Source organism: Myotis myotis, unplaced genomic scaffold (assembly GCF_014108235.1).
Source record: "Myotis myotis isolate mMyoMyo1 unplaced genomic scaffold, mMyoMyo1.p scaffold_m19_p_18, whole genome shotgun sequence".
Taxonomy (NCBI): Eukaryota; Metazoa; Chordata; class Mammalia; order Chiroptera; family Vespertilionidae; genus Myotis; species Myotis myotis.
The window spans coordinates 37,883,041-37,896,200 of NW_023416322.1; the positions used below are offsets into that span (position 1 = coordinate 37,883,041).

Sequence of the window (13,160 nt, forward strand, 5' to 3'; positions counted from 1 at the left end):
TCACAGTGCAGGGGTGCGTTTTATTGAGATATGTTGTAAGAGCACGGGGAAGGGTATAGGGCAAGGAACACTTCTGGGAAAGGTGACAGAAGGTAGGCCACTAGGATCGCACACCAGCAGCGGACGGCTCAACCCCCTTCCCCACCCCAAGGGCCCCCGAACTGTGACACAGAGTCCTGCAGGCTTACAGGAGGCATTCCACACATGCAGACCCCAGGCTGAGGCACATGGAACATGAAGACAAAAATGAGCAGAAACCTTACAATCCTACCTGCCATCACCCCACACATACATCACTACAACCCAGCCATTGTGGACAACAGAGGAGAAATGGACACCCCCAAAAAACCAGCACAGTCAGTCCTGAGTCCAGCGGCCAGGAGGGAATGACAAGACAAGGAGGTATGACCAGGCTTTGCTGGGGCTCAGGCAGGCAGGGCGGGAGAGCCAATGGGCATGTGGGGGGGGGCAGAAAGAATACAGAGCGCCCAGCTGCCCTCCAGGCCCCGGTGCTCCTCGCTCCCGCGTCCTGCACTTACGGGCACTACTTGTTGCCCCACATGGCAGCCTTGGAGTACACGGGTGTGGGGAGGAAGCGGCCGCTCTTCATGTAGGCGGCGATATTCTTCAGGCCCTGGGGAGGGAGGGAAGAAGGCCAGACCTCAGGGTCTGCTGGGCTCACCCAGCCCCACTCCAGACGCGCTAAGTTCAGGATCCTGGCAAGGCTTCCTTGGCAGTTCTGCCAAGTTAACGCTTGTAATTTCCTGTAAACATGTTTTCTCCCAGTCAGTTACTCTACACTGGGCCAGGGGCCTGATAGGCATCAGATTGTGAAACAGGTTTACAGCCTCCACACAACTGCCTGCAGGATAGGTTCTGCTTTCACCGTTTATCAGGAGGGAAACTGAGGCACACAGCGCTGAAGCCCCTGCCAAACGCTCACACAGCTGTGGGGGGGGGCAGGGCTGGAAGGCAGCCTGGCTCTCCCTCCCACCTTGTGCTCTGCTGCCCTCCCTTCCTCCCTTCCTCCCGCCCACACAGGAGGCCTTGGCCCTCCCCTTCTTTACAGACTGTCTCCTTTCTCACAGGGAGGCTCCCGCAGCCCAGGGGCTGCCCAGGAGGGACCCAGGCAGAACAAAGGGCTCAGGATGTGCCAGTGCAGCTTGCAGAGCAGGCCAGGGTTCACCCATGACTCAGCAAAACGGGGGTGAAAGCTGAGAGGAGGGTGTGGAGCAGCAGAGCCAGGCCCTACCAGTCCCCTCAAAGGAGAAAGTCCAGCTGCTTGGCCTGGTTCCTGAGCCCAATCTCACTGGGCCCCGACCTGCCTCACCCTGTCCACCTGCAGCCAACCAGGCCTGGGACACACGGTGTGTGTGAGCGCCATGTTCCCACGACAGAGCGTGTCCAGTCACTTCTACAGGATGCGAAGGGCCTGGGACTGCCTGTGACCAAGGCCTGGCCCCCACAGCCTGCGGCTGCAGCCCACAGCTGTGCCCCTTCCCTCCCAGCCAGTCAGTCCGCCGGCTCTTGCATAATATCCAAGGCTGATGGCCCTGGACCCGAACCAGAGTCGATGGGAACTGGCTGACAAAGCAGATCTCTTGATGGGGAGGGGAAAGGGAAACAGACTGTGAGCTGAAAAGTCTGGGCCTCAGGATGCCTCAAGTTCCCACATCTGTTGGCTAAGGTCACCGCTGATGAGCTGTGAGGTGAAGTTCAGGTCGTGCACCCCCACCGCCCATGTGGGAACGCAGGACCACACATCGGGGACTCCTGCACCCAGGAGGGGGGGGACTCCGGGGCTGGGCCACCTCTGCATCCTCCCTGAGCCTCACACAGAGGAGAGGGGCACGTCCGTGAATACGACTGAAAGTAAATGTACCACCTCATCCCCGAGACAGTGTCCTGGGTAATAGGAAAGAAGGAAAAGGAGACAGTTAAGGAAGGGCCCACAGAAGATGTGAGGATGAAATCTGGCTGGCTGGCTGGTGCACTCAGTGGTTAGGGTGTTGGCCCACATCCTGAAGGGTCTCAGATTCCATTCCCAGTCAAGGGCATGTACCTGGGTTGCAGGTTTGATCCCCAGCCCCGGTCAGGGTGCAACCAATCAATGTGTCTCTCTCACATGAATGTTTCTCTCTCTCCCTCCCACCCTCTCTAAAATTCAATGGAAAAACTATCCTAGGGTGAGGGTTAACAACAAAAACATGCTTCTGCAGGGGCCACCACATGTGTACTCAGATCCCAGCACCGACAGCCCGGAGATCTCAGCACTGCCCTGAGGGCACCCCAGGCTGCAGAGCTGTCTGGAGACAAGGAGGAATTGCTGTGTCTTTGGTACTTCATGTCATCCCTACTGCCTCCCAGCTCTACTCATTTCCTACATACACACTCTGGAACGCCCTGCTTCCTCCACAAAGTCCGGAGCTGTGACACGCAGGCTGGAGGAGGGCCTGAGCTCGCCTTCCTGGCACAGGAAAGGGGGGCCTCTGCCTGCTGCCCATGGGAGCCCCCGCCAACTGCGGGTCCCACACCAGTGCTGGGGCTGTGACCCAGTGGACTGGCTCTGTGACCTTGAGCAAACGACCCACCCTTTCAGTTCCATTTCCTAACATGGACGTGAAAAATGTTCCCATGTAGGAATGTCTTAAAGATTACATTTCACCAACTGTTAGCATCACGCTGAGCACAGATCCTGGCATTAAGCTAGTCCCCCATGAATGCTGATTAAGCCTCATTTGAGCTCCAGGACGAGAGAAGTGTCAGGGAAACGAAGGAGACAAAACACACAAAACAGTAGGAGGATCAGGGGGTTCACCTCAAAGCGACCCAAGAAGTCCTTCAGGTTCGGGAACGCGTCCAGGCACTTGGGTTCAAACATGCGAAGCACGCCCAGCAGGTCGTAGGCCAGGAAGTCCACGTAGGTGAGCTGCGGGCAGGCCGAGGGTGAATGGGCGCCAAACTCTGAAACAGGGAGCGTGTCCCCTCCCCCACCCCAAAGCCTTCCCCGTACCTTGTCCCCTGCAAACCAAGACTTCTTCCCCAGGAACTCGGAGAAGAGCTTCAGCTTTTCAGGGAGCACCTTCAAAAACTCAGGTTTCTGCTTCTCCTGAGGCACAAAACAGCGGTCACCACCCACGCCAGGGACTCCCTGGGCAGAGGGCAGGCCTCCCAGGGGTGTGCCCCAGCTGCCACGGTGGGCAGCCATGTCCCCAGCTGCACCCAGGTCAGTGCCCAGGTTAAAATTTAATCCAACCTGTGGTCACTACACTCCTCCAGGGTACCACCTCCTGCTGGGACAGGCAGATGGGAAGCACAGAGCGATACCAGCCTGTGCCTGACCCTGTCTCCACTCATTGCCACACTCTGCATGGGCCAGACCCAGGCGCCGGGGAACCTGCAGGGCCTGGACTCAGACGGCAGGCAGAATGAAAGCAAAGAGCTAAAATGGCCCAGGGGCAGGAACGATACATTCCAACTGGTGCCCCAACCAATTTGGCTCAGTAGATAGAGCATCCACCTGGGGACTGAAGGGTCTGGCTTCGATTCCGGTCAAGAGCACGTACCTTGGTTGTAGGCTGCCGGCCCTGGTCAGGGCATGCGGGAGGCAACCAATGGATGGGCCACTCTCACGTCTGGGTTTCTCTGTCTCTCCCTCTCCCTTCAACTCTCTCTAAAAATAAATGGAAAAATATCCCCGGTGAGGATAAAGAAATAAATAAAAAGTGCCAGCTGGTGGGTGACAGAAGGACACCCGAGCACTTTTAGGACAGACAGGGAGAATCTGAGAGACTGAAAGCAAGGAGTGAGGGGCACGCAGGCCCTGTGGGTGCCCCACGCCGCCTCCTGGGAAAGTGCTGACGCCCAAAGGTGCCAAGGAGGCGTGGCTGGGATAATGAGCTGCACACACCGTTAGGAACTAAACCTCGACCACGCGAGTCTGCACTCTGTGCAGAGATTGAGGGGAACTGAGTCAGAGATTTCATTAGAGGCACTAGGGGTCCTGAGGGCCACTCTGCTGACAGGACAGGGACCAGCGTGGAGGATCCGAAGCTCCAAGGAGTTCAATGGCAAGCAGGACATGCACGGAGGGGACGCAAAAGTCCAGCCTCCGACCAACACCGACGCAGCCCTGCCCCCCGGGAGGGACTCACAAAGTCAGGGCTGTAGCAGGTCCTGATGTGGAACATCCGGAGGTCCATCACCTCGTTCTCCAACATGTCCACGCGGATCTTCTCCTCTTCCGTCTCCCCCACCTGTTTGAACAAAAAGGGCTCTCCTCAGCCCCACCCACCAGCCCAGGCCCAGGGCTGCCCGTCCCCCTGCACCCACCCCAGCCGCACTCACAGAGGTTGTGCTTGCGGGCAAGGTAGCGAAGGATGGCGTTGCTCTGGGTGAGCCTGTGAGCCCCGTCAATCAGGTAGGGCAGCTGCAGGGGGACAGAGGCAGGTCAGGAGGCCATGGGCCACCCTGAAGCCCCTCCCTGCATCGGGGGCAGACATGAAACCTGGGCCCAGGGTCTGGCCCACTGAGCAGAGGTACTGTCACATGAGGGAATGAGCTGCACACACAGCATCGTGGGGAGCAGCGACAAGAACCAGGGAGCTGGGGGCTGAGCAGAGGCCCTGGGTCCCAAAGCCTCTGTCTCAGCCGGGAAAGGAGCCTCAGAGGAGAGGCAGGTTCCCTACGCCCACCGCCCCCCACTCCCTGCACCTACATTGGGGAAGTCCAGGCCCAGCTTGAACTTTTCATTCAGCCACTGGCTTCTGTCAAAGTTGGGAGCTGTGGTGGAGAAGACGGAGTGAAGGGACCACCCCCCAGCCCATCCCCCTCTCCCCAGGACCCACCAGGGAGTGAGTGGCCCTGCCCCTGAGCAGGAGAGTCTGGAAGCTGAGCACAGAGTCTCTCTCCCGGGTTTGGGGGAAAGAACGCTGAGAAGTCCCAGGCGCCCCATGGACCCGCGTCCAGGATGCGGCAACCCAGGGGGCAGAGCCCTTACGGACACAGGGGCCCAGCCGCCCCTCCTGCCCGCCCTGAGCAAAGGTCCCACCCTCAGAGGGTGAGGAAGGCAGGCGTCTCCGGCCAGTGGAAGGCGGCAGCGGAAGCCACAGTGGCCGGCCGGTTCTCCAGACCAAATAAGCAGAAGTTGGGCCGAAGTCAGAACGCAACGGATGCATTACCCAACCCCCCCAACGGGTCTTCTTCTCCTCGTAGTTGAGTCTGGGTACTCCGGACAGGCGGATGCGTAGCAGCTGGACGGACGGAGGGACGGAGGTCAGGGACCCAGGGCCCGACTCGGGGCTCGCTCTGCCCCAACTCCAACCCCATCCTCTCCCCCCAACACACAGACACCCGGGCGCGCCCACCCGGGGACAGGCGGCGGGCGGGGGCTGGGCACCAGGCGGCCTTCGGGTAGAGCGGGCCCCGGCGGTTCGGCACCTCCCCGCCCGCCCCCGGCTCCACATCACCCCCCGCCCCACCCCGCGGGGGACCCCTCGCTCACCCCTCGGATGTCCCAGTAACCCAGAGTCATGGCCATGGTGCTGGTTCTCGCGCTCTGAGCGGCGGGGCTGTTGGGAAGAGGGACTCGCGTTTTAAGCTCAGTCCGGGAGGAGGGGCGGGCGGGGCCTGCGGTGCACACAGCCCCCGAGTTTCCGTCCCTGGGCCCCGCCCCCCAGCCCCGCCCACACCCCACCCCCAACCCCGAGACGCAGTGAAACACAACATGCCCATAACCCAGCCGTGGAAGTTGGGGGACACAGCCTGGGCGCCAGGACACGGAAGGGCTCCGCGCCCTCGTTCAGACCTCGCCCGCCGGCCGGGCCAGAGGGAGTGGGCAGTGCGCCAGGGAGACCGATCCCTGATCGCAAAAACACAAGGCGCGTCCCCCTTCGCCCGCCCCCCCCCCCCCCCCCCCCCCCCGTTCCCCTCCAGGCACCGCGCGCCTCCCCCTGGGCTGCTGCAGCACCTCCAGGGCCTCGGAACCCCGGGCGCCCTGCGTCTTGCAGACCTCACTCTCAGGGGGTGGGAACACCCAGGGTAAGGACAGGGGAGGAGATGGGGCCTCCGTGTTCCCTATCTTGCAATTGGGAGGACCCAGCTCTTAAGTCTTGTGTCTAAGAGATAAAAATCCAATGAAGCCCAGCTGGTGTGGCTCAGTGGTTGAGCAGCGACCTGTGAACCAGGAGGTCAAGGTTGGATTCCCCATCAGGGCACATGCCTGGGTTTCAGGCTCTTCCCCAGTAGGGGGGTGTGCAGGAGGCAGCCGATCAGTGATTCCCTCTCATCACTGATGTTTCTCTCTCTCCCTCTCCCGTCCTCCCTTTGGAATTTAAAAAACTGAACAAGAATCAAATGAAAATTAATCAATTGGCTTTATGGTCGCAGTTGTTAAAATCCAGAACCAGCCCCTGCAAAGAGGCAGAGTATTGAGCGCAGCCCCAGAAATGGCCTGCCCACCTGCGAGGTGTCCCCGATGCTGCCGAGAACAGAACGGGGAGCACAGTGGTCACACAGGGCGTGGGGTTGAGGGCAGTGGCGGAGTGCAGCGGGAAGAGGTGGCCTCTGAGGGACCAGCCGCCTGTGCTGCTGCAGAGGCATCAGAGCGGGGGTGGGAGCTCCGCCAGGAGCCTGGGGACTCCCCGCAGGGCCGCAGTGTGGGCCTTGCAGACCCCCAGCTGTCCGGGCCCACGGATTCCAGCCCCGACCTGGATCCTGACACACATGTGCTTCGGGGTATGAGTGCTCAGGCGGCTTTTGAAGTCCCTCTGTGATCCGTGGCCTGTAGTACCGCCTCCACAAGAGAGAGCCATGACGTGTCCTGCTCCAACGGTGTCAGAAATGGGAACAACACGTCTCACCCAGGATCCCCAAGGACCCGCCACTGACGCTGGGACGCAGCAGGGCCTGTTGGAGAGTGAGCTCGGTGGCCAGGAGGGATTAAGACAGGACACAGCAGGTGTGATCAGGCTCAGCAGCTGGGCAGGGTCAATGCGGGGGGTTCAGGGCCTGCACACCCCCAGGCCGTCCTGGTCTGCAGAGCAGAGGTGGGAGCTCAGGGCTGAGCTCCACAGGCCAGGGGTCCAGTCGGGAGCGATCACCGAAAGGACGGTCAGTCCGATTGGCTTTGTGCAGGAAGCCTTCACGGAACAAGGGGTGCTGGCGAGCTCTAAAGTCCTGGTGACCTGGGATTGGGGGTCCTGAGTGGGGGTGAAGGAAAGAAAAGGAGAAAAGAACAAGACAGCGGGTTCCGCGGGTTCAGGGAGGCCCAGCTGCTCTCCAGTCCCGGTGTGCTCCTCGCTCCCGGGCCCTGCCCTGCACTTCCGGGCACTACTTGTTGCCCCACACGGCGACCTTGGTGTAAATAGGTGCTGGGAGGAAGCGGCTGGACTTCATGTAGGCGGCGATCTTCTCCAGGCCCTGGAGGGGTGCGGGGTGGGGAAGGGAGAGAGGCCAGACCTCAGGGTCTGCTGCCCCCCGCCCCCGGGGCTCACACAGCCTCACTCCAGACACTCCAAGTTCAGGATCCTGGCATAAGACAGTCTTCCTGGGGTCCCAGTTCCGCTGAGTTAACTCTTGCCGTTTCCTGTGACTGGTGTGATATCTTAGTCACAGTTCCCACATATGAGACCACACTGTGGCAGGGGCCTCAGAGCCATTAGTGACGGTGAAACAGGTGTACAACATTCCACACAACTGCCTACAGCAAGCATGTCAAACGCCAGGGCTAAATAAACATGGCATGCGGCCTGCAGGCTGCAAGTTTGACATTCTTAGCCTACAGGATAGGTTCTGCTATCACTGTTTATCAGGAGGGAAACTGAGGCACACAGCGCTGAAGCCCCTGCCAAACGCTCACAGCTGGGCGGGGGGGAGGGGAGGGCTGGAAGGCAGCCTGGCTCTCCCTCCCACCCTGTGCTCTGCTGCCCTCCCTTCCTCCCTTCCTCCCGCCCACACAGGAGGCCTTGGCCCTCCCCTTCTGTACAGACTGTCTCCTTTCTCACAGGGAGGCTCCCGCAGCCCAGGGGCTGCTCAGGAGGGACCCAGACAGAACAAAGGGCTCAGGATGTGCCTGTGCAGCTTGCAGAGCAGGCCAGGGCTCACCCATGACTCAGCAAAACGGGGGTGAAAGCTGATAGGAGGGTGTGGAGCAGCAGAGCCAGGCCCTACCGGTCCCCTCAAAGGAGAAAGTCCACTGCCTGCTTGGCCTGGTTCCTGAGCCCAATCTCAATGGGCCCCGACCTGCCTCACCGGTCCACCTGCAGCCAACCAGGCCTGGGACACACGGTGTGTGTGAGCGCCATGTTCCCACGACAGAGCGTGTCCAGTCACTTCTACAGGATGCGAAGGGCCTGGGACTGCCTGTGACCAAGGCCTGGCCCCCACAGGCCGCGGCTGCAGCCCACAGCTGTGCCCCTTCCCTCCCAGCCAGTCAGTCCGCCGGCTCTTGCATAATATCCAAGGCTGATGGCCCTGGACCCGAACCAGAGTCGATGGGAACTGGCTGACAAAGCAGATCTCTTGATGGGGAGGGGAAAGGGAAACAGACTGTGAGCTGAAAAGTCTGGGCCTCGGGATGCCTCAAGTTCCCACATCTGTGATAAAGCCCACTTTGTTTTTAATATATTTGTATTGATTTCAGAGAGGAAGGGAGAGGGAGAGAGAGAAACATCGATGATGAGAGAGAATCAGCAATGGGCTGCCCCCCACATACTGCCCACTGGAGACCCAGCACACAACCTGGACATGTGCCCTGACTGGAAATCAAACCAGCACCTCCAGGTTCCTAGGTCAACGCTCAACCACTGAGCCACGCCGCCGGGCAAAGCGGACTTCATTGATCATCTGTGAGTTCACTAAGGGAACCAATGATGAGCTGTGAGATGAGATTTAGGACATGCACCTCCAACACCTGGGTGGAACCGCAGGACCACACAGCGGGGACTCCTCCTGCACTTCCTCCTGAGACCCAGGAGGCACGGGGTGCGGGGGGAAACAGGGGGTAGGGCTAAGTCACCTCTGCATCCTCGCTGAGCCTGTCACAGTGCCTCATACAGAGGAGAGAGGCACGTCAGTGAATCCAACCGAGAATAAATGAACCACCTCATCTCTGAGACAGTTCTTTGTGTAACTGCAGAGACGGGGAGAGGGCAGGGAAGGAAAGTGCCCACCACAGGTGCCAAGGTAAAATCCTTCTGCAGCGGCAACCACACTGCAGACCCCAGCGCTGGCGACAGCCCGGAGGTCTCAGCACTGCCCAGAGGGCACCCCAGGCTGCAGAGCTGTCTGGAGACAGGGAGGAAACACTGTGTCTTTGGTACTTCATGTCATCCCTAACACATCCCAGCTCTACTCATTTCCTACATACACACTCTGGAACACCCTGCTTCCTCCACAAAGTCCGGAGCTGTGACACGCAGGCTGGAGGAGGGCCTGAGCTTGCCTTCCTGGCACAGGAAAGGGGGGCCTCTGCCTGCTGCCCATGGAAGCCCCCGCCAACTGCGGGTCCCGCACCAGTGCCGGGGCTGTGACCCAGTGGACTGGCTCTGTGACCTTGAGCAAACGACCCACCCTTTCAGCCTCACTTCATGTCATTATCTGTTAAAGGGAGGTAATAAATCTTCTACCATGTAGGCATGTTCCAAAGGTTAAACTCAATAAACACGCTGTGCACAGATCCTGGCATAAAGCAAGTCCTCAATGAATGCTAGTTATGCTTCCTTTTAGCTGCAGGACGAGAGAAGCATCAAGAATAAGGGGGAGCTGGGCCGGCGTGGCTCACTGGTTGAGCATCCACCTATGAACCAGGAGGTCACAGTTCAATTCCGGGTCAGGGCACATGCCTGGGTTGTGGGCTCGATCCTCAGTGTGGGGTGTGCAGGAGGCGGCTGACCAATGATTCTCTCTCATCATTGATGTTTTTCTCTCTCTTTCTCCCTCCCGCTTCGTCTGTGAAATTAATACAAATGTATTTTTAAAAAAGAATCAGAGGAGACAAAAGAGGTAACATAGTAAGAGGATCAGTGGGGTCACCTCTATGCGGGCGACGAAGTCCTTCAGGTTCGGGAACGCGTCCAGGCACTTGGGCTCAAACGTGCGGTGCAGGTCTAGAACGTTGTAGGCCAGGAAGTCCACGTAGGTGAGCTGCGGGCAGGCACAGGGTGAATGGGCGCCCAGCTCTGAAACAGGGAGCGTGTCCCCTCCCCCACCCCAAAGCCTTCCCCGTACCTTGTCCCCTGCAAACCAAGACTCCTTGCCCAGGAACTCTGAGAAGAGCTTCATCTTTTCAGGGATCACCTTCAAGTACTCAGGCTTCAGTTTCTCCTGAGGCACAAAACAGCGGTCACCACCCACGCCAGGGACTCCCTGGGCAGAGCGTAGGCCTCCCAGGGCTGTGCCCCAGCTGCCACAGTGGGCACCCATGTCCCCAGCTGCACCTGGGTCAGTGCCCAGGTTATAATTTAATCCAACCTGTGGTCATTGCACTCCTCCTGGGTACCACCTCCCGCTGGGACAGGCAGATGGGAAGCACAGAGCGATACCAGCCTGTGCCTGACCCTGTCTCCACTCATCTCCACACCCTGCATGGGCCAGACCCAGGCACCGGGGAACCTGCAGAGCCTGGACCCAGATGACAGGCAGATTGAAAGAAGCAAAGAGCTAAAATGGCCCAGGGAAGGGCATCCCAGCTGGTGGGTGACAGAAGGACACGTGAGCACTTTCTGGACAGACGGGGAGAATCTGAGAGACTGAAAGCAAGGAGTGAGGGGCACGCAGGCCCTGTGGGTGCCCCATGCCGCCTCCTGGGAAAGTGTGCTGACGTCCAAAGGTGCCAAGAAGGCGGGGCAGGGCTAACAAGCTGCACACACTGTTCGGAAGTAAACCTCGACCGCGGGAGTCTGCACGCTGTGCAGAGATTGAGGGGAACGAGTCAGAGATTTCATTAGAGGCACTAGGGGTCCTGAGGGCCACTCTGCTGACAGGACAGGGACCAGCGTGGAGGATCCGAAGCTCCAAGGAGTTCAATGGCAAGTAGAACCATGCAGATGTGACAAAAGTGTCGAAGCTCCTATCAAAGCCGGCCCACCCCGTTCAGCACGAGGCGACTCACAAAGTCAGGGCTGTAGCAGAGCCTTGCCAGCAGATTGGCCGTGTCCATCGCCTCGTTCTCCAACATGTCCACGCGGATCTTCTCCTCTTCCGTCTCCCCACCTGTTGACACAACAGGGGCTCCCCCTCAGCCTCCACCCCACCAGCCCAGGCCCAGGGCTGCCCGTCCCCCTGCATCCACCCCAGCCGCACTCACAGAGGTTGTGCTTGCGGGCAAGGTAGCGAAGGATGGCATTGCTCTGGGTGAGCCTGTGAGCACCGTCAATCAGGTAGGGCAGCTGCAGGGGGGACAGAGGCAGGTCAGGAGGCCATGGGCCACCCTGAAGCCCCTCCCTGCATCGGGGGCAGACATGAAACCTGGGCCCAGGGTCTGGCCCACTGAGCAGAGGTACTGTCACATGAGGGAATGAGCTGCACACACAGCATCGTGGGGAGCAGCGACAAGAACCAGGGAGCCTGGGATGAGCAGAGCCCTGGGTCCAAAAGCCTCTGAATCAAGCCGGGAAAAGGAGCCTCAAGGGAGGTAGTTCCCTAGCCCACCACCGACCACAACTCCTGCACCTACATTGGGGAAGTCCAGGCCCAGCTTGAACTTTTCATTCAGCCACTGGCTTCTGTCAAAGTTGGGAGCTGTGGTGGAGAAGACGGAGTGAAGGGACCACCCCCCAGCCCAGCCCTCTGTCCCGGGGACCCACCAGGGAGTCAGTGGCCCTGCCCCTGAGCAGGAGAGTCTGGAAGCTGAGCACAGAGTCTCTCTCCCGGGTTTGGGGGAAAGAACGCTGAGAAGTCCCTGGCGCCCCATGGACCAGGCTTCCATGAGTGCGGCAAACCCAGGGGGCATCGCCCTTACTGACACAGGGGCCCAGCCGCCCCCTCCTGCCCTGCCTGAGCCAAGGTCCACCCTCAGAGGGTGAAGGAAGGGCAGGGCGTGCTCCGGCCAGTGGAGGGCGGCAGCGGAAAGCCACAGGTGGCCGGGCACGGGTTCTCCAGACCAAATCAGCAGGAGTTGGGCTGAAGTCAGAACGCGACGGGATGCCATTACCGTCCCCCATCGTGTACTTCTTCTCCTCGTAGTTGGAGTCTGTGTACTCCAGGAGCAGGCGGATGGCGTGAGCCAGCTGGACGGACGGAGGAACGGAGGTCAGGGGCCCAGGGCCCGACTCGGGACTCGCTCTGCCCCAACTCCAACCCCATCCTCTCCCCCCACACACAGACATCCCGGCGCTGCCGGCGCCCTAGCCCTGGCCCTGACCCGCCAGAGGACAGGTGGTGACGAGGGGAGGGTGCGGGGGTGCTGGGCTCCAGGCAGCCCCGGGCAACCTTCAGGTGGAACCGACTCCTGCTGCTCAGCACCTCCCCGCCCGCCCGCCCGCCGGCCGCCGGCTCCACCCCACCCGCCGGGGGCTCCTCGCTCACCCCTCGGATGTCCCAGTAACCCAGAGTCATGGCCATGGTCAGCGTTCCTGCCTCCAGGACACTCAAGCAGAGCTGGGCTGCAAGTTGGTGGGCCGGGGTCGGGGGTGGGGCCTGATGGAGGCTCCGCCCCCTCGCCCTCGGCGCCCCGCCCTCGCCCCACCAATTACCCAATCCCCGCGGTCTCCTGATGACGCGGCGCCGGGAGGCTGAAGCGCGGCGAGCGACTGGCAGGGCGCATTTCCGCCCCGAGCCGCGGGGATTGCGGTGCCGAGGTCTGGGCGCCAGGACGCCGAACGCCGGGCTGGGCTCGCCTGGCTCCCCGTCCGCGTTCAGACCTCGGCCGGTCAGAGGGAGTGGACAGTGCGCTCGGGAAACAAATCTGAGTCGCAAAAAAAAGAGGCTCCTCTCCCCTTCCTTCCCTTCCCCTGCAGGCATCGGCTGCAGAGTCCCCAAGGCCCAGGGAGGCTCAGACTGCAATTACACCCAGAGTGGCGCCCCTCAAATCGAGTTTCAGTGGGCACCTGTCGCTGGTAGACCAGCCTGTCTGAAAGCTCCTCCAAGACTTTAGAATCCTGACTCCATGTTGGCCATGCACACACACAAGTGCTGGCCTTCTAAATAGCCCTCTAATATTT

The 13,160-nt window shown here is 60.4% G+C and overlaps 1 protein-coding gene across 5 annotated transcripts; it reads right to left on the reverse strand.

The window, feature by feature from the left end:
• LOC118673261 (glutathione S-transferase Mu 1) lies at positions 1-12,660 on the reverse strand. Of its 5 annotated transcripts, none has more exons than XM_036343857.1 (9): positions 12,526-12,658; positions 12,152-12,227; positions 4,718-4,782; positions 4,346-4,429; positions 4,155-4,253; positions 3,014-3,109; positions 2,819-2,929; positions 540-634; positions 1-218 (listed from the first exon to the last, which is right to left on the reverse strand). In XM_036343857.1, exons 1-8 carry the CDS (start codon positions 12,559-12,561, stop codon positions 545-547), a joined length of 657 nt encoding a protein of 218 aa, XP_036199750.1. In that variant the 5' UTR covers positions 12,562-12,658; the 3' UTR covers positions 1-218; positions 540-544. The 5 variants fall into 5 exon arrangements, with proteins under 5 accessions (XP_036199750.1, XP_036199749.1, XP_036199747.1 ...); XM_036343856.1 differs by lacking the exons at positions 4,346-4,429; positions 4,718-4,782 and adding exons at positions 11,162-11,211; positions 11,306-11,387; positions 11,675-11,739 and having other exon boundaries at positions 1-634; positions 4,155-4,205; XM_036343854.1 differs by having other exon boundaries at positions 1-634.
• Between the last annotated feature and the right edge of the window lie 500 nt (positions 12,661-13,160).

Bases quoted from the DNA above. Each gene is read 5' to 3' on its own strand.
- LOC118673261 (XM_036343857.1), bottom strand. From the start codon at position 12,561: ATGGCCATGACTCTGGGTTACTGGGACATCCGAGGG. The intron at 12,228-12,525 runs GTGAGCGAGGAG...CCGTCCGTCCAG, and splicing joins GTTACTGGGACATCCGAGGG to CTGGCTCACGCCATCCGCCT. The intron at 3,110-4,154 runs GTGAGTCCCTCC...TTTGTGCCTCAG, and splicing joins CCTGCTACAGCCCTGACTTT to GAGAAGCAGAAACCTGAGTT.